Genomic DNA, 20,292 nt, shown 5'->3' on the forward strand with positions numbered 1-20,292 from the left:
TGCAGTTACACTTCCCATACTACAGCTTCTTTTCACACTATCTTCTCCACCCACTGAACGTATCTTCCCAGATGCCTTCTAGCATTTCCGACTGTCCAACAGCAGCTTCCTTTGATAATTTTTTTGCTTTCTTTTCCCCTCCAAATAAAAATAAATAGGCACTTAACAAAATCAAATCATATTCTGGTGAAGAGGCTACAGAGAACAGGAGTAGGTTACCAGAGATCTCACTGAGGAAAGTGAAAGGGCCTCAACAGGGATAGAAAGAGGAGCTCTCCGCTATAAACACCAAATGGAAAGGTTTAGAAGATTTTTTCTCTGTTCAAAATGAGCTAGAGATAAGGAAACACAGACTTTTTCTCCAGCACAATTAGCATCTCTTCTAGGCTACACAGGATCTTCCAGTGAAACAACAAAAAGCAGCCTCCTCCTTCCCCTACACATTGCTTTTGCTGCCTTTGTGTGGGAGAGGCATGCACTGGATTAACATTAACATATGCCAGTATCTGCATGTGGGAGAAATAATTTGTCCTTTCTGGAGATGCTATGGCCAGCAATGGGTGGGTGTGCTTCAGGGAACTCACAGTAAGCACTGCACCTGACCATAAAATGGCGCATGCCTTGTTTCTGGTTTATGATAGTCTTCAAACAAAAATGAATTAAAATAAACTTATTCCTCACTATCAAACTGGTTTTTACAGAATAAGATCAAATTTGCCTCCTTGGTTAAAGCCCAATACTGCTCAAAGAACTCAAAGGTTCGCTGAAAACTCAGTCACTTAGTCTTCAAGAATAAGAAAAAACTGAGATTAAAAGGAAAAGATTCATTCACAGATAAAAATTATTAATAGTTAAGAAATCAGCCGAGTAACACGTACACATATAGAAGATAGCTACCAGATTGAACAGAATGGTGTTACAAAAAGCAAAACAAAACAAAACAAATAAGCAAACCAACACCCCCAAAAGAAGTCATTTTAGGATGCAAAAGATGTTCTTTTTTTTTTTCCAAAATAAAGAAAAAGCCTCAGGCACAAGACTGGTAGAATTTCTGGCTGACAAAGCAAGCCTACATTTGCAATCAAGAGGTGAGCACGACTCTCAAGGCTCACAGTCCACTCATCTTCACAAGTTTCATAAAGTGTGAGCATCAGCTACCTATCAACAAAATTACTCTGAGTTGACACACCAGAATGTATTTCTTACTTCTGAAGTTCACCAAAAAAAAACCCAGATTACCCTAAAGGTGACAAAACAGACTTTTTTGTTCTCAGAGGACAGAGATGAACTTTGCTAACTGAGCTGCTGAAGACTTAACTGCAGCACACAGAGATCTGCTTTTCACATTCTTGTACTCAGAGGAAAAGTCACCACACAAATAATTACCAGCAATATGAGTAAAAAAGACTTATTTTTATGTAAGGTCAGATCCAAAACCCAGCTGTTTCTCAATTGAACAGTACAATAAGCCCTCGTACAGGTGACCAGTTCATGGGACATCATTTGAGTCTCAAAGAAACAAAGGCCAATTCTGTTACTCAAAGCTCAGTCTGCCTTTCCTTCTTAACAGACAAACTTCATTATTTTTGTTAGCTGTATGTAATCATACATATCACAAATGTTCATTCTACTAAGGTAAGGCATGATGTTGAAGTACAGGACAGTGACCAATCTGACATTAAATGGGACAGTCCATCTCAAGCTCACCTAAAGACCATCTTCAAATAGCCAGTAGCCCTTAGAGAATATCTGATTCCTATTACATCCTGGTTTTTATTTGGACGATGGATATCCACTGCTTAGTGCTCTTGGAAAGCTCTCACTGAACTACCACAGATATATTAGACAAGAATACTGGCTCACAACTTAAAATGGAAAGGTATCTTGTGATTAGATGCTGTGTCCAAATCACATGTCAGCTTTTTCTTTTTTAAAACCATGATACAAATTGAAGCTGGTATTTTCCTTGCTCTGATAAACATCACAGAAGCATATTCATCCCCATTACTTAACAACCGAACCTATAAACTCCTGCTGATTTCTTTATCCGTTTCTAAAGCACCATTTAAAATCCTACACTGCAGATAAGGGTATACTGCTCACAAGATTAAAGTCAAGGTCACATATTGCACATACGCTGCTGCCTGTGAAACAGTGATCTGTTTCACAGACTCCACATATATTTTTAGAAAGGGCTGCTCTAGTCATCAGCTAACAGCCTTTGAATTACAGAAGCGAAGATAAACTTTGGCTTAAAAGGGAAAATATAAGTCTTCTGTACCAAAACAGACAGACCCCTGCTGATTTAAGGAAGTAAAGTAGTTCTTTTTATCTCTTCACAAAACCTGAAGGGAAAATCCCCAATACACTGAGATGAACCTTACTTTCCTTCTGATGGAGCTAAGAGTGAAACTCCCCAAGACTTGATACAACCACAGGTGGACCACCTTTGAGAAATGCTGGCTTCACAGTATGCCTGGTAGCTATGCTGGTGCTCCCTCCAGACATCTGTTGCACCTTCTGCTCAACAGGCACCTGTGCAGCTATTCCTACTAAAGCTACAACAGAAGCACCAGCACCACGTAAGAAATAGTCTGTAACACAGAAAAGATTTCTGCCTTCCCCAGAGAACACCATTTGCACAATATGTCCTTAGTGGATGCCACAAAATATTAGAAATCAGGAAGAAGTGAATACATTGATATGCAGTAATTATTACCACATGATGCTCATAAAAAGATGACACTTCCTAAATCAAACATTAGGCTTAATTAATGGGTATCTAGAAGGGGACTCCAAAAATTCTGTTCACATAAGAAGTGAGCAGCAAAATCTGGATTTTTAACCAGCTTTAATGACCAAAAGAACTTTAAGGGATGCCCCAAATAAATAGGGCACAGGCTGAGAGAGTGAGGCTGTTCAGCCTGTAGAAGAGAAGGCTCCAGGGAGACCGTGTAGCCTCTTCCAGTACCTAAAGGAGGATTACAGGAGAGGTAGAGAGGGCATGTACTGTTAGGACAAAGGCATGTACTCACAGAACAAGGGGGAATGGATTCAAACTGGAAGAGAGAAGGTTAGGAAGAAATTCTTTTGGAAGAATTCTGTTTGGAAGAAATTCTTTACTATAAGGGGAGTGAGGGACTGAAACGGGTTGCCTGGGGGTGTTTAGGGCCAGCCTGGGTGGGGCTTTGAGTGACCTGGTCTAGTGGAAGGTATCCCTGGCCATGGAGGGATGTTGGAACTAGATGATCTTTAAGGTCCCTTCCAACACAAACCATTCTATGATTCTACGATTCCTGTTAACTCCCTAAAATAGAGCATGTTCTCTTTTGCCCGGTGGAACTAGTTAAGATTGCTCTTTACTAGAAGGGACAAAACTACAGCAGCTTTGTGCAGTAGGAAGAGTAACACCATGAACAGGTAGAAGTTCATAAAGTGAATCACTGTTTGTACAATCAGGACTTATCCAAAGAGCTGATCCAAGGCCACCAGAGATGTAAAACTTCTACCTCATCCTACTACCTGCATGTTCTGGCAGGCCACTAAAAATGCTTGAGCAGCTAAATCCTAATTTTTGTAGGTCACTTAGAGAAGGTTCCTTTATTTATTATTGCTGCCACCAACCTGTACATTAGCCACCCTTTGCCTTGTTTCCACGAGACAACAAAATTGAGAGCTTTAGAAGACTTTTCATTACATCAGCATCAGTGTGTTGAGACCTTTGGCAAGTAGGGATACACGGCTAAATAAAAGGAGGCCAATAAATAAATAAAAACAGTGTGCTTCTTATCCACACTGCTCTGCTGTCAGCCAGTTCCTGGAGTCTATCCTGGACTAGTCCAATTAGTCAGCTTTGAGACCAAGAGATGTGTTAGGCCGGGGACACTTGGCCTAGGAACCTCTCCCTGGGCACCTTTCATTTGGCACTGCTGGCATCACTTGAAGGCACCAGTTCCTGACCAGAAACGTGTCACTGTTTTTCAGACAAGAAGTCCCAGACAGGACCCCACATGCATGCACAGCAAGCAGTTATGTTTCCTCACAGACACTGAGTTTGCTCACAGAGGTGACAAGCTTGCAAGATGAATGGATGACAATTCATTAATTGGATAACACGTTAAAATTCCAAGGGGGAAATCAGAAGGAATTTGCAACCTAGGTCAACTTACCACAGGTGATCACATGATTATGTAGTTTCAATTAGCTAACATTATTGAAGATTCTATTTTATACCCTGTATTTGTGCATCTCTTTCTAGAAATATTCTAAGTTAGCTACATCTTATTTCAGCAGGCCGGACAACTCAGAAGACTGCATTAGCAAAACCATTTTCAAATGGAGAAAAACTCCTAATGCTCTGCCTTTGCAGTAACCTCCCTTTGGGAACCAGACTAATCCACCAGACATTATTCATTAACAGATACACTCTATTTCAAAACTGGGGAGCCTCTGAGAAATGAGCCTGATTCTAGGGAGTTTTAAAAACTCATCTGCTTAAAGGCCTAAACATTGTTTCAGTAACAAAATAGCCACTTTTCAGAATTCACGCCTAAATTTTGGAGAAGCAACTTCTGGTGTTCAAACTTTCACTGATGCAACTACTCTGTCTAATAACACACTGTGACACCGACTCACTAAATCTTCAAGTTCTTTAAAGTGCTGCTGAAGTTTTTTTCACATTCCTCTAGAGGCCAAGTACACCTCCGTTCAATCTAAATACCTGTGCATGAGAAAGCCCACTCTTGTATTCAATCACCAAAATTCGGTGAAATTACAAAAATAAAAAGAGCAGTAACACAAACCTCTCAAGAGAAAGAGTGGCCTAAATAACTGTTATAGGGCATCCAAACTGATGCTAGTTACTCCACTCTCTACCTGGGGCTTTTTGTCATAAGATTTTTGAAGTGCCAATACCATAAGCTGTCACAGACGTGTTTTGTGAAAAATCCTTTCCTTAGGATTTTTTCTCCTGAGAAACTGAGAGGCCTCAGGAACAAAATGTAAACAATGGTTATCTGCTGCTGTGGAATGCAACAGGTGGATCATGTGGTTGTTTCTAATTAATGGCCAATCACAGTCCAGCTGTCTGGACTGTCTTGGTCAGTCACGAGCCTTTGTTATCATTTCTTTTTCTATTCTTAGCTAGTCTTCTGATGAAATCCTTTCTTCTATTCTTTTAGTATAGTTTTAATATAATATATATCATAAAATAATAAATCAAGCTTTCTGAAACATGGAGTCAACATTTGCATCTCTTCCCTCATCCTAAGACCCCTGTGAACACCACCACAATAAGCATTGATACTTCTTTAAACTGGACAAATTACTGTCATATAATTATACAACCATCATGATCATATTTGAAGTAGTATGCACAAGGATGTTTAATGCTGGGGGATAGCAACCTATAAAAGTAAAAGTAGTTCACAAACACCTGTCTAACTATAAGCTTTCACTAGAAATGGGTGATGTACTATTATAATGTCTATCCTTCACCGCCCAACCCCGCTCTTCACATCCATATCGAAATCCTGTTCCTGAATCCATGGCACCTTTGAGGCGTTTATGCCGGAGGGAGGAGGACAGAGACGATAGGGAGGAGAAGGAGGAGAGGGAGAGCTGCCTCTTGTCTCCTCGCCGTGCCGCAGAAATCACTGCAGCGAGCTGAGCCCAGCGCTTGCTGACAGCGTCCCCGCCCCTGCCGCCGCTCCCTCGTAGCAGAGCGCTCCCTCCCACCCAGCGCCGATCCGAGCCGGGACTGGCCCGGGCCTCCCCGCCCCGGGCCCGCCCCCGGCCCGCCCGCCCGCGGTACCTCGCAGCCGGGGGAACTCGCGGTCCCGCAGCGCCCGGAGCCCGTCCCCGTGCCCGTAGCCGTACTCGCAGCCGGCGGGGCTGCTGTCGAGGAAGGCGCGGAAGGAGAGCGGCTCCCCGGCCATGGCTCCCGGCATGCAGGGCCCGGCGCGGAGAGCAGCGCGGCTCCTGCCTCAGCGCGGCCTCCGCGGGCGCTGCGCTCTGGGCCCGCTCGGCTCGGCACGGCCCGGCCGGTCTGCTCCGCTCCGCCCGCCTCCCGCCCCGCCTGCCCCACATGAGCCGGGGCCGGTCCGGCCGCCGCTGAGCCGGGCACTGGGGCAGGCACAGGGAGGAGTTTCCCGTAAGGAAGAAGTTTCCCGAGGCGCTGGGAGATCGGTTTGGGGGTGGCAGCAACAAGTTGCCCTCCTGTTGAGGCATGCTGTTTAAATTATTCATGGAAATCTCTCTCCCCTAAAATTTTCCAATTCAGACTCAGATTTCCCTCGATGCCTCTTCCATTGCTGCTAATGGCAGAGTTGCTTTCTCACACCTTGCACTTGGGGTACAATACTCGTTCATCACGTCGAGCTGGCTCATTTGGCTATGGATGCTGTGTGGCCAATGCAAAGTACCACGGCCCAAAGCCAAAGGTGTGGAATGGGCTGGTCATCAGGGGTAGAGAGAACAGGACTATTCTCCCATGTAAAAACCATTCCTGAAAAATCCTCTGCTTTGTCAGATACACTATAACCATATACATAATCCAAAAAAATCGTAGCCAAAGGAATGTTTGTTAAGTTTTTTTTGTTTGCTTTGATTGTTGTCTCATTGTTGGGTTTTTGTTTGGGTTTTGTTTGTTGTTTTGATATTAATTTTTTCCTGACATACTACTCACAATGAATTTTTCTACTTACAGCTCTGCAACCTGCAGAGCATTAAATGACCTCCAATGTTAGGCTAATACTAAAACAAAACTGCATATGTTAGGATGGGTCTACATCCAAAAACTGGTAAGGCAGACTCTCATTAGATTGAATGCTACTAGTGGGATGTCAGTGAAATGGGAAACTACACAGAACCAACTTCAGCCCAAACTGAGCGGTAAAGATTTTCACTTACAAAGTGGTACTGAAATAAAAACATGTAGAAAATTATAAAACAAGCCTGACATGAAATATAGCATGCTAATGTGTTCCCTGCTTTATATAATAGGAATTGTTGTCTAATTTAAACAAATAGCCCTGTCTTCAGGGCATATATTTCTATAACACTATAAAACTGTGTTTGCCCCTGACTCTCTGTTCATGATTGGGGCAGATACATAGTGTATGACATCCTCAGGTGAAACTGTACACCTTTCAGCCAGCCGATAATTTTACCAAAACTAATTGCCAAATAAGTTACACCTTAAACATTTCCTTCCAGTTGAACAAAGCACCTCTGACAAAAAAAGAATAGTTGCTATCAAGTGGAGCAATGTTCCCTGCTGATCTCCTGAAGTCACTTAAAAAAAAAAAACAAACAACAAAACAACAACCAAACAAAAACCTTGCACCAAACAGCTTTTTAAAAAAATTTTTAACAGTTTATGCATTGCAATTTAGGAGAACCTAGGCCATCACAATGATTTCTTTTTTATTGCAAGCATATGTAGAAAATATTGGCTATAGATTTTCCTTAGTATTTCTAGCTTCCTGTTATCAGTTTACAGAGCAATTTATTTATATTGATTGCTGTGCATAGTTTCCTCACCACTTACATATATTGTTTACATCAAATAGTTGTTTTCAATCCCTTATTTAAACTAGTTTTCCCCCATCAAAAGAGATGACAGAACACAGCTTTCTCATCTTACAATAAATGTATCTTGAAGGCTTAATTTCTGTTCACATTTTATATAAAATATGGCCCCTCACAATTGATTTGTGTCTCTTTTCTTTGTCCTGATTTTTGAAGATTAGTCCTTTGGAAGTAACACATACATAGAGACTACTAATTGGGAATGTGCTCTGTTTGCACACTGTATGTAGCCTCGTGATGATCACTGATTATTGGGTTTCCAATTAAGTGCTTAGTTAATCCATCATAAAGGCTGACCAGAGTCTAAACAATAAGAGGCATTCAGGTCGCTCAGTGTCACTATAGAAGTTGTTGTGTTTGAAGATTAGTATAACTTCTAAACAACTAACTAGGCTTTACTGTTAACTCTATTTCTGGGTTAAAAGCTGGAGATTTCATAGAATTTCAACATGAAGCCACAAGTTTCAGCTCTGAACTTGGTCACACCCAGCTTGCCTAACCACAACAGGACTATCCCAAAGCACATCTTACAGTATTCTGCTTTGACAAAGCTTTTCTGATAAGGCTGCTATAAAATTCACAGAGTAACACTGTAGAAAGCCCAGAGCTAGGGCTTTGCCTCTGCCTTGATCTCTGCCTATATGAGCAGGAGAGGGTATACCTTCATTGTAGTAGCCTCAGATATTAATTCTTCAAAACTGTGAGTCAGAGCTTATGGGCATGATTGGATATTGTATTAAATAGTTCAGCAGTTTGGAACCATGTAACAGGAAGCATGCAGAATAGTAAGAGCCAACATAATGCAGTATATGTGAAAACTGCAAAATGAGTCTTGGGAGGGAGGGGTATTGCTCTCAGGCAGAACTTTTGCCAGCAGAAAGCCAGACTCTCTTTGATCCTCCACTGACACTGAAAGCATTAGTGGAAATGAATGCTACAGCCATTAAATGATTGCACTGAGGTCAGCACAGGCACAGCCTCACCTTTGTGCTTCTAGGTTAGGAAAGGCATTATTAACTCATTGCAGCCCAGATTACACTTGTTACAAGTTCAGGACTGACATAATCCTTCTCATTTATTCATTATACACAAAATTTAGTTCACCCTGCTATATTCTTTTGCACATTGCATCATGGAACAATAAAATATTGTTTTGCTCATTGTAGAGAAGATGAGCAAAATGTATGCACTCAGTGTTCCAGTCTCTGATTAACTGCTTGATCTGAAAAATTGTGCAGGTTCAGAACTCTGATGCTGTTGCTTACTAACTGTAAACAGTTTGATTTTTGGCTTTGTTGACTATAAGGAAAACTTTGTCTAAATCAGAACATGCTTACAATTATTTACAGAAATTCCACTTATTGTATAGCTCTTTGAGACCACCAGTTATAAAAAAGCTACTATGGCATACAGAGCAAGAGTCAAGATTGTAACTGTTAGTTCATTCCTTTAAAAAAAAAAAAAAGAAAACAAAACAAAAACCCCAAACCAACAAAACCACAAAACCAAACTATTCTCAAGAAAAATACAAGACTTCTTCCCTGACACCTGGTATTCTGTTATGCATGTAGATGGTTGTCTTTAGACACGTGGTATTCCATTTGGCATGGAGATGGTTGCATGCAGATGGCAATAAAAATGGCCAAATTTCTCATAAGGATTAGTGTCACTGTGAACTGTTTAGACATTTGGTTTGTGGCAATCTTTCACTCAGGGAAAAAAGTGGAAATCAGTACCTTGCATACAGAACCCCCCCAGCAATTATACTCCAGTTGTAGCAAAAGCAAGCATGAAAATGCAGTTTTGGTGGCTTAAGTGGAAGGAGACTGTTGATTTGAAGAACAGAAAATGCTTCAGCATTCAAAAGACTAACTCCAGCTCTGATGTAGGCTCATAAAGACATTACTGTGAGACTTGGAGTTTATTCCTAAATAACTTATTAGCAGAATAATCACTGAGAAAGCTGTCCCTGCTTGATGGCTTGCTGCATGTCCCCCAACATTACCACTAAGAGCAACCATAGGTGCTTTGTGCCACCTCAGTACCTGAGGAGAAGCACTGCAGGAAGGGAATGTGAGAGCAGACAGGGAAGCGACCCCTCACACCACTGCAGGGTGCAGTGGAAAGGACACAGCACTGCCACAGTCATAATGACCCTGTAAGCCTCTGCATCCTCCAGTCCATTGTGGCCAATCACATGCCTTAATCATTCCCCTTTGAGGGCCAGCATTTCTAAACAAATCCAGATCAACAGATTGAGAAGACTCCTGAGCCAGCAGGACAAGTCATACAAGAAGCTTGAGCAGAAACACAGGTGCCATAATAATTTGCTGGGGCAGGTAGGATGGGCTGCCTCTCAGTTCCCTGCCCTTTTTTCTGTCCCGTTCCACTAATGCTCACCATTTCGTCACAGCTTCAGCCTACATGTGCCTTCTGCTTCTTCCTCCAGTCTATTTGCAGCACACCTTCTCTTTTAGTTGTCTTTAAATTTGACTAATCCTTGCCTACCAGTGGTGAATCCTGAGACAGATCCCCATTCCTGAAAAAAGTAGCAACTATTAAGAGATAGGAAAAAACCCCTTGATAGTACAGGTGGCACATTCTGCCCCATTTCCCACTCCTCTTCATGCCTGTGTTTTGAAACTTTAAGCTCTGGAACAGACCTCTTTTTTCTGCTGTTACTGACTATGTCTGTTCAGTGTTTGTTGCAATCAGCCCCTGTTCTGAGGCAAATCCCAGTCCCAGCTTAGGTAGCAGGTGCTGAACATCTAACGGGTTTAGGCCATAAGCACCATCCCTCAATGGAAGTATTTAATTCCTGCAAATATTATTATTAAACTTTATGTTCAAAGGTTTTAACAGTTACTAAATATGAATTTTTGCAACAGCGTGACAAAGCTTTGTGCTTCTAAAGAGAATCCAAAAGTTCAAAGGAAGACTTGATGACATAAGCCTCTGCTTTTAAAAGGCTGATTGTGTTGCAAATATGACTGCATGGGTTTGACAAACAGTAGCTAGGCCATCTTTCATTAGTCATTCTGACTAGAGCAGATTTCAGTAGAAGCACATCTGCATGCACCCCTTGTCACCCTAAGAGTCAGGCAGGGCACACTAGATAGAGATGTGAGAAAAACAGAAGGACCAAATGAAACAAATTAAAACATATTTTAACAAGAGGGACTAAACCTAATGTTTTTTGCAAATCTCATACCCCACATGGAGATTAGAAGTGAATATGGTTTGGGATTCAGGTTTTACCACTTGTCCTCACCCATAACACCTATCCAGACAGAGCAGTTTTATCACAAGTTGCCTGTTACAGTACTGTCCACAGAAATCAACATGAGTGATAATGCAGGGTTGGGTTCAAAATTATGGTCTTTGTTTCATAACACATCCACCATGACTCGATTTGCAAATGCACACTCCACATTTGCAGCATACAAATATTTTTTGCTTTTAATGTAATGTATCCAGAAAATAGAAAGCGTTTATATCTCTGACAGGGCTACAAGCTTCATGAAGGTATTTTACACTGAATTATTAATGTGGATTGGAGAGTATAATCTTGCTGGGTGAGGCTTAGTGATACTGACTTTAAATGGCAAAATGGCTTTTTACAGTTACAAAATCCAAAACCTTTAATATATACACATGCAGAAGTGCAAAGAAGATTTCTCTACTGCATAGTAGATGCAACACATCCACATACAGGTTGTTTATAACCATGAAGCTTACAATTTATACCTGTTATCACAAGCTACCAAAAGTCATTCCCAGCAAGTTAGCTTTAACACACTGGCAACTTTGTAAAAAGTTTAATTCTCTCTCTCTTTGAAATAACATTAGAGACTTAAAAATGTACCTAAGTATGCAATAATGTTTCTCATGCAACTTCCCATTTTTAAACTTTCCATTATCATTTGATTGTTCAGCTTTTAAGATTCAGAATTTTTTGTGCAGACTAAAAAGCAATATGAAACAAATATGTGATGAGCTACTGTTACCAGTTGAGCTTCATTACTTTCAGTATATTGCTTTATATTTAGGGTATCCTCTGTGTCTGTAAGGTAATATATTTGCCATCTCTCTTCAAATACAAATTAAAGTATATTTTATGCTGTTGAACAACTGTCAGAGTTTAATCCAGGCCAGAAACTAAACTTCAAACAGCCACTCTTCCTCCCTCTCTGCAGCGGGATGGGGAAGAGACTCAGAAGAGGAATGTCAAGAAAAGTTGTGGGTACAGATAAAGACAGGTAAAGCAAAATCCATGCACACAAGGAGAGTGCACACAAAACAAGGAGTGCATTCACTACTTCCCATGAGCAGGCAAGTGTTCAGCCACCTCCAGGAAAGCAGGGCTCCATCATGTTTTATGGTAACTTGGGAAAACAAACCCCATCACTCTGAACATCCCCCACTTCTGTCTTCCCCCTGCCTTATCTGCTGAACATGACATCAGCACAAGTCTATGGGGCTGTATGGGATGCACCCAAGGGATCCCAGGAGTGCTCACCAAGCCATTTTCCTTCACTTACAAAATCACACAATAATCTGAGTTGGAAGGCATGCAGAAAGATCACCAACTTTTTAAGTGAATGACCCATATGGAGATTGAACCCTGAACCCTGGAATTATTTACTAGCAGCTTTGGCTAACCAGGAAAGTCACAGGTGACAGGAAGTTAGCAAGTGCAACACAACAAGAAGGGTTGGAAAGAGGATCCAGAGAACTACAGGCCTGTCAGCCTGACCTCAGTGCCAGGGGAGGCCTTAGAGCAGATCTTCCTGAATGCCATCACACAGCATGCACAGGACAATCAGGGAATCAGGCCCAGCCAGTGTGGGTTTGTAGAAGGCAGGTTGACTTGACAAACTGGATCTCCATCTATGACAGTGTAACCTGACTAGAAGATGAGGAAAAGGCTGTAGATGTTTTCTATTTAGACTTTGCTCTTGGAAATTATGTTGCAGTCTTTAGTATTCTCATGGAGAAACTGGCTACTTGTGGCTTAGACAGGTGCACTCCTTGGCAAAAAAACTGTCTGGATGGCCAGGTCTAGAGAGGGGAAGTGACTGGAGTTACATCCATCTGGTGCCTGTCACCAGTGCTGCTCCCCAGTGCTTGGGCCAGTTCTGTTTAAGTCTTTATCCGTGATCTGTGTGAGGGTATCATCAGTTGGCAGATGACACCAGGCTGGGAAGGAGTATTGATCTGCTGGAGGGTGGGAAGGCTCTACAGAGGAATCTGGATAGGCTGGATAATGTGCCAAGGCCAACAAAATGAGGTTCAACAAGATGACATGCCAGGTCCTGCACTTGGGTCACGGTAACCTCATGCAGGGCTACAGGCTGGGGACAGAATGGCTGGAAAACAGCCCAGTGGAGAAGCACCTGGGGGTGCTTGTTGATAGCGGCTGAACATGATCCAACAGTGTGCCCAGGTGGCCAAAAGCACCAAAGACATTCTGTATCAGAAGTAGTGTGGCCAGCAGGACCAGGTAAGTGACTATCCTCCCTTACTCGGCACTGGTGAAGTCACATCTCAAATCCCGAGTTCAATTTTGGGACACTCACTACAAGAATGACATTGAGGTGCTGGAGCATATCCATAGAAAGGTAATGGAGCTGGTTAAGGGGCTGAAGCACAAGTTTTAAGTGGAGCAGCTGAGGGGGCTGGGGTTGTTTAGCCTGGAAAAAAGAAGGCTCAAGAAGGATGTTACTGCTCTGCATAACTGCCTTAAAGAGGGTGTGGACAAGTGGAGGGGTTAGCCTCTTGTCCCAGGTAACAAGTTACAGGACAAGAAGAAATGGCCTCAAGCTGCACCAGGGAAGGTTTAGACTGGATATTAGGAAAAATTTCTTCAATAAAAGGTTATCTGATACTGGAACAGGCTGCCCAGGGAAGGGATTGAATCACAATCCCTGAAGGTATAACAAAGACAAAGTGTAGATATGGCACTGAGGGATACCAGTCAGTTGTGGATTTGGCAGTGCTGGGTTTGCAGTTTGGTTAATGGTCTTGAAGGTCTTTTCCAAACTAAATATTATGATAAGGTGTAAGTGCTGCTCAGCAGTAACAAAAACATCTCTGTTCAATACTGTTTCCAGGACAAATCCAAAATATAATTCCATACTAGCTACTATGAAGAAAATTATTTTAATCCCAGCCAAAACCAATTTTGACACTTCTGGCAGCACACTGAGGTATTGTGAATAGTGGTTTTGATGAGAAATTTTTGCTATACAGAATATTCCTCATAAAAATAGTCATTTTCAAACAGAAGAGCCTTCATTTCAAAGACACCGTTGCTCTTCCTTTCTGAAGTGCAAATGGGTTGTGGGAAAAATGAAGATTACTTTTGTTAATTTAAAATAATCTTATCCTTAATGAATTTTGACAGTCTTTTTTGTGCATGCAGATGGTTTTCAAGCTATAGCAGACAGTTCACTAAGTAAAAATACCCTTTTCTACACACTGAATCCGACATTAGATCTAGTGGTTTGGGTTTTTTTTCTTGAAAATGTTGGAAACACATTGGAAGAAGATATTGCCTCCAGTTTGGGACTAGGAGCTTTATTTAAGTAATTATTGTTGGTCTTTTGTCATTTTGGCCTTTTTCAAAGTGATTTTTACTAGCCAGCAATTAAAAAATAAAAATAATAATTAAAAAAAAAATCACTCTTGCATTTGATGGAGTCTCAACTACGTAAAATTCTTCTATACTAAATTTTGAGGAGCACTGCAGACATCATTCATAGCTTTAGAAATATTGCTTAGGAGTCTTATTTTATGTAAGAGAGTAATTATGCCATCAGCAACAATCAGGAAGTTAGATGTGATACAATGACCAGTAGCTAGGTTTTCACACACCTAAAAGCAATCTATTAGCTCAAACTGAGCTGGGAGAAAGAAACTATCATATTAGTATGCATCTGTGATTCTGCAGCAGGGTGAAATAAATCCCATTAGAGAAAGGAGAGGCCCCTGGGCTTGAGAAAGTAATTATAAGACCAGAAAAAGGAAGGTCTTAGGTTGCTGTTGTGGCTTAACCCAGTAGGCAGCTGAGCACCATGCAGATGTTTGCTCGGTCCCCACCATGTGGGATGGGGGAAAGAATCAGGAAAAAAAATTAAAGTTGGTGGGTTGAGATACAGACATTTTCATGGGACAGAAAAGGAAAATAATACTTATTATAAAAGAATATACAGAACAAGTAATGCAGAATCCAGTTGCTTACCACTCCCTGACCAATGCACAGCCAGGCCATGAGCAGGGGGTTGCCACCCCCAGGCCAATCTCCCCCAGTTTTTTTGTTGACCATGATGCTGTATGGAATTGAAGAACAACTCATTTACTGCTGGCACAAAACTTTGAGTCCCAGGGGCATTTTAACACAAAGCAGTGCTGCATATCAGGCTTCTGCCACTTAGAAGCAGTCATCTCCAAATATCTCCACAGGCCCTTTCCTCTAACCTGTGAGCAGATTAAGGAATGAGCCACAGAAATCAGCTCATCAGGAAGCAATATAAACTAATAGAAACAAACCACAGACAAATAAGTTTATAAGGAAGTACATTCTGTTCAGATAATCTGTTTGTCTCAAGTCTGGCTGAAAATAAACTGCTTCCTGCAGCTGGTGTTATGAACAAGTGCACTGACAAGTGATAAATCCTGAAAGTTGGTGCTTATAGGGTTGCATAACTGTGTCCAAATCCCTAATTCAAAAGAGGAACTTGAAATCCTACTGCACAAGGATGCTATTAACACAGTTCACAGGGTCTTCTGCACTATAGGTTCCCTTAGTGCTTATAGTCTGTTGCGAAAGTACATGCAGCAAAAAAAATGTTTAGTCTCAGTGGAGTTATCCAACCTGATCAGTCTGGCTCCAGAGTATTGTGCATCCTGAACCTTCTTCCCACTCTGTATTCACTATCAAACACATTTTAACTTAGCCTATTGTCTATTTCTGGATAAAAAAAGGACTGTACTATTTCACTGAATCAGAGAATTGTTTGGGTTGGAAGGGACCTTTAAGGCTCATCTTGTCTTCATCTTGAACCACTCATCTGTCCACTAGATCAGACTGCTCAGAGCCCCATCCAGTCTGGCCTTGGACAGTTCCAGGGATGGGGCATTTACTACCTCTCTGAGCAACCTGTTCCAGTGTTCTACCACTCTCATTTATGACAAAAGAGCTGCCTCCCAACACCAGTGATATCAGTGAGGGGCACTAGAAGCCCTTTCTTGGACTCTAAAGACTTCAGAGCTCGATTCAAGTCTGTGGTTTGTAATATTCAGGAACTACGTTGCCTAGCCAAAGAAAGGAATAATCACATTGAGTCTAAGAAGCTGATAATGGAATTGAAATTAAATTACTGCACAATGAAACTTGTGCCAATTTACAGGTTAGAGTTTGGAGTCAGTTGTGCTACAGCAACATGCCAATTCTTAAATTTCAAGCTATACCCTTTAAAAGTTCTCACTTAAATTTTTTATGCTTCCCTTTATAAAAAATTAAAAGAGAGTGAGTTTTTCTGCAATTAAGAAATACTCCATGAACTTTTAGGAGGGACTACATGTTTCAGAAAGTTAGGAGGTAGCATTCTGTAATTGGAGTTGACACTTGGCATAGTGAACATGCACACTTGACCCTGCCAGAGTGTCCCTCATCTTGCATGTGGAGACATCCTTCTACAGCATCTGACTGGCAGGCAGCAGCCCTAAGTCAGCTCTCAAACTTGCTGAAATAAGTGGGTAGAGGAGCAGAAAAAGTCAGAATTTATAGTGCACAACAAAGAATCAGGAGATTTGTGAAAAGGAAGTGAAAAAGGAATGATTTCTGGATTTCGTCAAATTCATAGAAAATATTAACACCATGAGGAAATAGGAGAATTTTGCATAAAAGCAGAAGGGCAGGTGAAGAACAAAGGAAGCACCTTTTCAAGCAACAAAGTGACACTTACCTGCCAAATGTCATATAATGAAAAGGAGTTAATATCAGACCTTGACAGGCAGGTCTGAGAAACTTGTTATTCTGAAAGTGCTCATATTTGGGGTTGGTACTTTTTGGTCTTTACAAGGCCTCTTAGGCAGTAGCAGCTGAAGAAAGAGAGGGAAAGGAAAGCTCTGTAAATTAGACAAAAAAGGGAAATCAATCTAATAAATGCTGTTGTATGGATATAATGAATGTAAATGCACATCTATCACCTACAGCAACAAGAAGTTACTTCTGGGATTTCCCTTTGAATGACTGAGAGTATCTCAGCTTTTCTATATCTAGCCAAAATTCTGATTAGGCGAATCTCTGTTTGCTGGCAATCTTGGTAGATTTGCTGTGTGGGTCTGGCAGCAGTGCTCTCGCAGCCTTGTGCTGACATATAAAGTTCACCATTTCTAAAAATCAGAGATTCTTGAATTTATAATGAGAAGTTACTTTCACTTTGGAAAAAATGTTGCCATACACCTTCAAAAATTTCAGCAGCCAAGTCATCTGAAGTAACCCTGTTGTACATCATGTGAATTCTTCAGTCAGAAATCTCTGGCCAGGTAGTGACTGGAAAGATAATCTACTTTGCTCAATAAAATGCAACCAAGGCTTTTTGGGCTAATTTGTACTCTAACAATTTCTTGCTAGCAGCAACTGTACAGTACTTAATATTAAGAACAGCATTGATACACAACTGCCTGCACCTAGTCAGAACAAACACCATGCAAATCCTATAAATTACAACAAGTTACATTTTTGTTCATTAGAACTTCATGTAAATAAAGAAAATGTCACTTGTCCACATCCCAGTTTTAGTGTGGTTAATAAAAAGAAATACTAGCTTGCAGCAAAAGAGAAAGCACCATGTCAATGTTTGTAAAACTGTTACTGGCAAACTAAATCATTTATTTGCAGTAATGCTCAACATTTTTGTCTCAGGAAACATATCCAAAAATTGAAGAAAATAATGTGCAGAATGTCACATTTTTCTTATGAACAGTTTGAAATATTACACAAGGAGACAAGTAAAACTCTATTAAAGAGAGACCAAGACCTGTCTGATATTTTGAAATTCCCAGATCAGTTTACTCTTTGGTAATTTCATTATCAAAGAGTACTTTGGTAATAACAAAACACAAGCTTGGGATCCTAATAGCAAGAAATTTTTAACATGTTTCAAGAGTCAGAGAAATCCTCAGGGTAGTTATAGATGAAGCCAGCTCCTTTCTTCACATACTTTCTCCCTTTTTACTCAGGAGAGAGAGTTGCTCTTGTCTCAGGGATAGAGAATAAAATCTGTCTTGCTGTTAGAATTCAAAAAGTGAAATTCTTGAATTTGTACTTCTTCAAACAACACTTTGAAAAAATTATTAAAGACTCCAAACCTGTCATTCCAGGTTGCATAAACCCTTCTAGGCCTATGGCTGACAAATATTACACCTGCAATATTTATATTTCTTGACATGTAAGCACACTGTATAATAAAGCCATTAATAATAACAGTTCTTTGGTGTGACGGTTGTCACAAGGGTTCTTGAGTGAAGGAAGAGACAAGATCCTTGACTCCATTATCAGAAGGCTTGATTTATTATTTTATGATATATACATATGCTATAACTATACTAAAAAGAAAAAGCAGGAGAGCTTTTCAGAAGCTTGCTAAGCTAAGAATAGAAAAGTAAAGAATGAATAACAAACCCCGCTCTCTTGGACTGTGTCCAAGCGAGCTCAGTTCTGGATTGGCCATTATTTCTAAACATCCAAGCAGGGCCAATCCAGATGGACCTGTTGCATTCCACAGCAGCAGATAACCTATTGTTTACATCTTGTTGCTGAACTTCTCATCTTCAGCAGGAAAAATCCTGAGAGGATTTTTCATAAAAGAAATGTCTGTGACACTTTGGCTTACATAGTGCTTCTCAACTCAAGTTTTTATTAAAAGCAGTCCACAAAGCTTAACATTCACAAGGGATTTAAAGCCTCAGTACTCCATAGTATAAACCAGCCCTACTATGAGGTAAAAAGAACAGCAAGGGTAAAACTCTAAATTATTTCAAATTATCATTGATTTAGTTTCCTTTTGCCTTTCTGTGGAGCATATATATATATATATATATTACTTGTCTTTCTCAAGGGCCAAACAGTGTTGTGGTCAATAAGATAATGATTTTTGTTCCTACTCTGTTTTTCAGACAGAAAAGCCATGAGGTATGGCTGAGATACCATCGTATATTACCAAGCTGCCTTTGAGTTGATCAGATAGAATGATTTAGACACCACCACAAACACAGACCTGCAGTATAAATTTTCCCTTCTCAGTCCTACACTTTGACCAGTAAATCACACTTGTGCTCCCTGGAGCCTAATGCCTTCAGCATTTTCACAGCTGTTGTCTAAAATATGGTAACCAAGACCACTTGTAACACAGAAAGAAATGAAGTATTGCTACATGTATACCTCAAAGACGTGTATATTATGATATTCTTTTATGATAATTTTTCACAACATAGCTAGTGGTTCTTCTTTGTATTGTGTATTGAAAGAGGTTACATTTTTAAAGTAGAAAACTGATGCAAAGAAAAAATTGAGTATATTTCATATGCAAATTTCTGAAAACAGAAAACCACTATTTTTTTAAAATTACTGGTGTTCATTGCTTCATTGCAAGAAAGTGAACGATTAAGGACAATTGTCAACTTCTATTGAGAATTAAATCTCTTCAAATAACAAGAGACTTGGTTGCCACAGTATTTGTCATAACTATCACACTACATCCTAACAGAATAATGAGCAACAATCATCTTCAGCTTGCACACATGCAATAGTTATCCCTGAAAGCTTTCCAAATCCCAGTGCAGGTGGTGCCAGCAGAAAGGATCAGAAAGTGATGAGCAATGCAAGAGGATGCAGAGGAGTTATACTGGCAGACACAGTCAGAGGATTTTGAACAGAGCTTTATCCCATCATGTACAGCTTTGTCCTAAGTTTCTAAGCTCTGTACTGCAGCCAGGATAAAGCCACTCATTTAGGAAACATTGCAGAAAATTTGAACACTGTGAACAAACTCCTTTCATAAATCCACTGGCACTAGAACCACAACCAGGACTTCAAATCTTGTGTAAGTCTTGGCATTCATGAACCAACAACATTAATATATTTGTGCTACCACATATGACTTGCTAAATTAACATTATGATATTTATTACAGTAAAGTGACTCCATTCCTCGTTCTTCATTAACAGCAAAGCTATGTCTGAAAAGCATATGTGGCAAAACTGTACACACGAACAGTATAATACCTATTGCTGAACAAGCTACTTAATTTAGGTTTCTGACGGAACAACTCTGGTATAATCTTTCTATTTTTAATGTTATTTCTTCATTTTTACTTTAAAGCACAACTCCTACTACTCTTAAGTGTGCACATCCCTGAGACACAGCTCTCCTTACCTGCAAGCCATTGCCCTGCCTTCCACATATGCTCACTGCACACACAGAATCTTGCAACTAATTTGAAGTTCCTTTCCTTTAGAGATGAAGAACAGACTGGGGACAAGGACACTATTACTTCCAATGAGATGTAGTCTAAAGCAGAAGGCTTAGTCCTTTCTTTGTCCTTAGAAAGGCCCACAGGGCCTGAAGCAGAAAGCAAAATTCAGGCCTGGAAGTGCAAGATTCAAATCTGAAAAGCCTCAATAACATATGTTTCT

At 40.5% G+C, this 20,292-nt stretch overlaps 1 protein-coding gene across 1 annotated transcript in view; it reads right to left on the bottom strand.

Moving 5' to 3' along the window:
* The window catches only part of MOCOS (molybdenum cofactor sulfurase), a 206,378-nt gene extending 200,340 nt beyond the window's left edge, over positions 1-6,038 (bottom strand). The window contains exon 1 of the mRNA XM_030971831.1: positions 5,813-6,038. Coding sequence (XP_030827691.1) covers positions 5,813-5,948 — 136 coding nt within the window. The 5' untranslated portion in view covers positions 5,949-6,038. The remainder of the gene's footprint in view (positions 1-5,812) is intronic.
* Positions 6,039-20,292: the final 14,254 nt, after the last annotated feature.

Source organism: Camarhynchus parvulus, chromosome 2, assembly GCF_901933205.1.
Source record: "Camarhynchus parvulus chromosome 2, STF_HiC, whole genome shotgun sequence".
Lineage (NCBI taxonomy): Eukaryota > Metazoa > Chordata > Aves > Passeriformes > Thraupidae > Camarhynchus > Camarhynchus parvulus.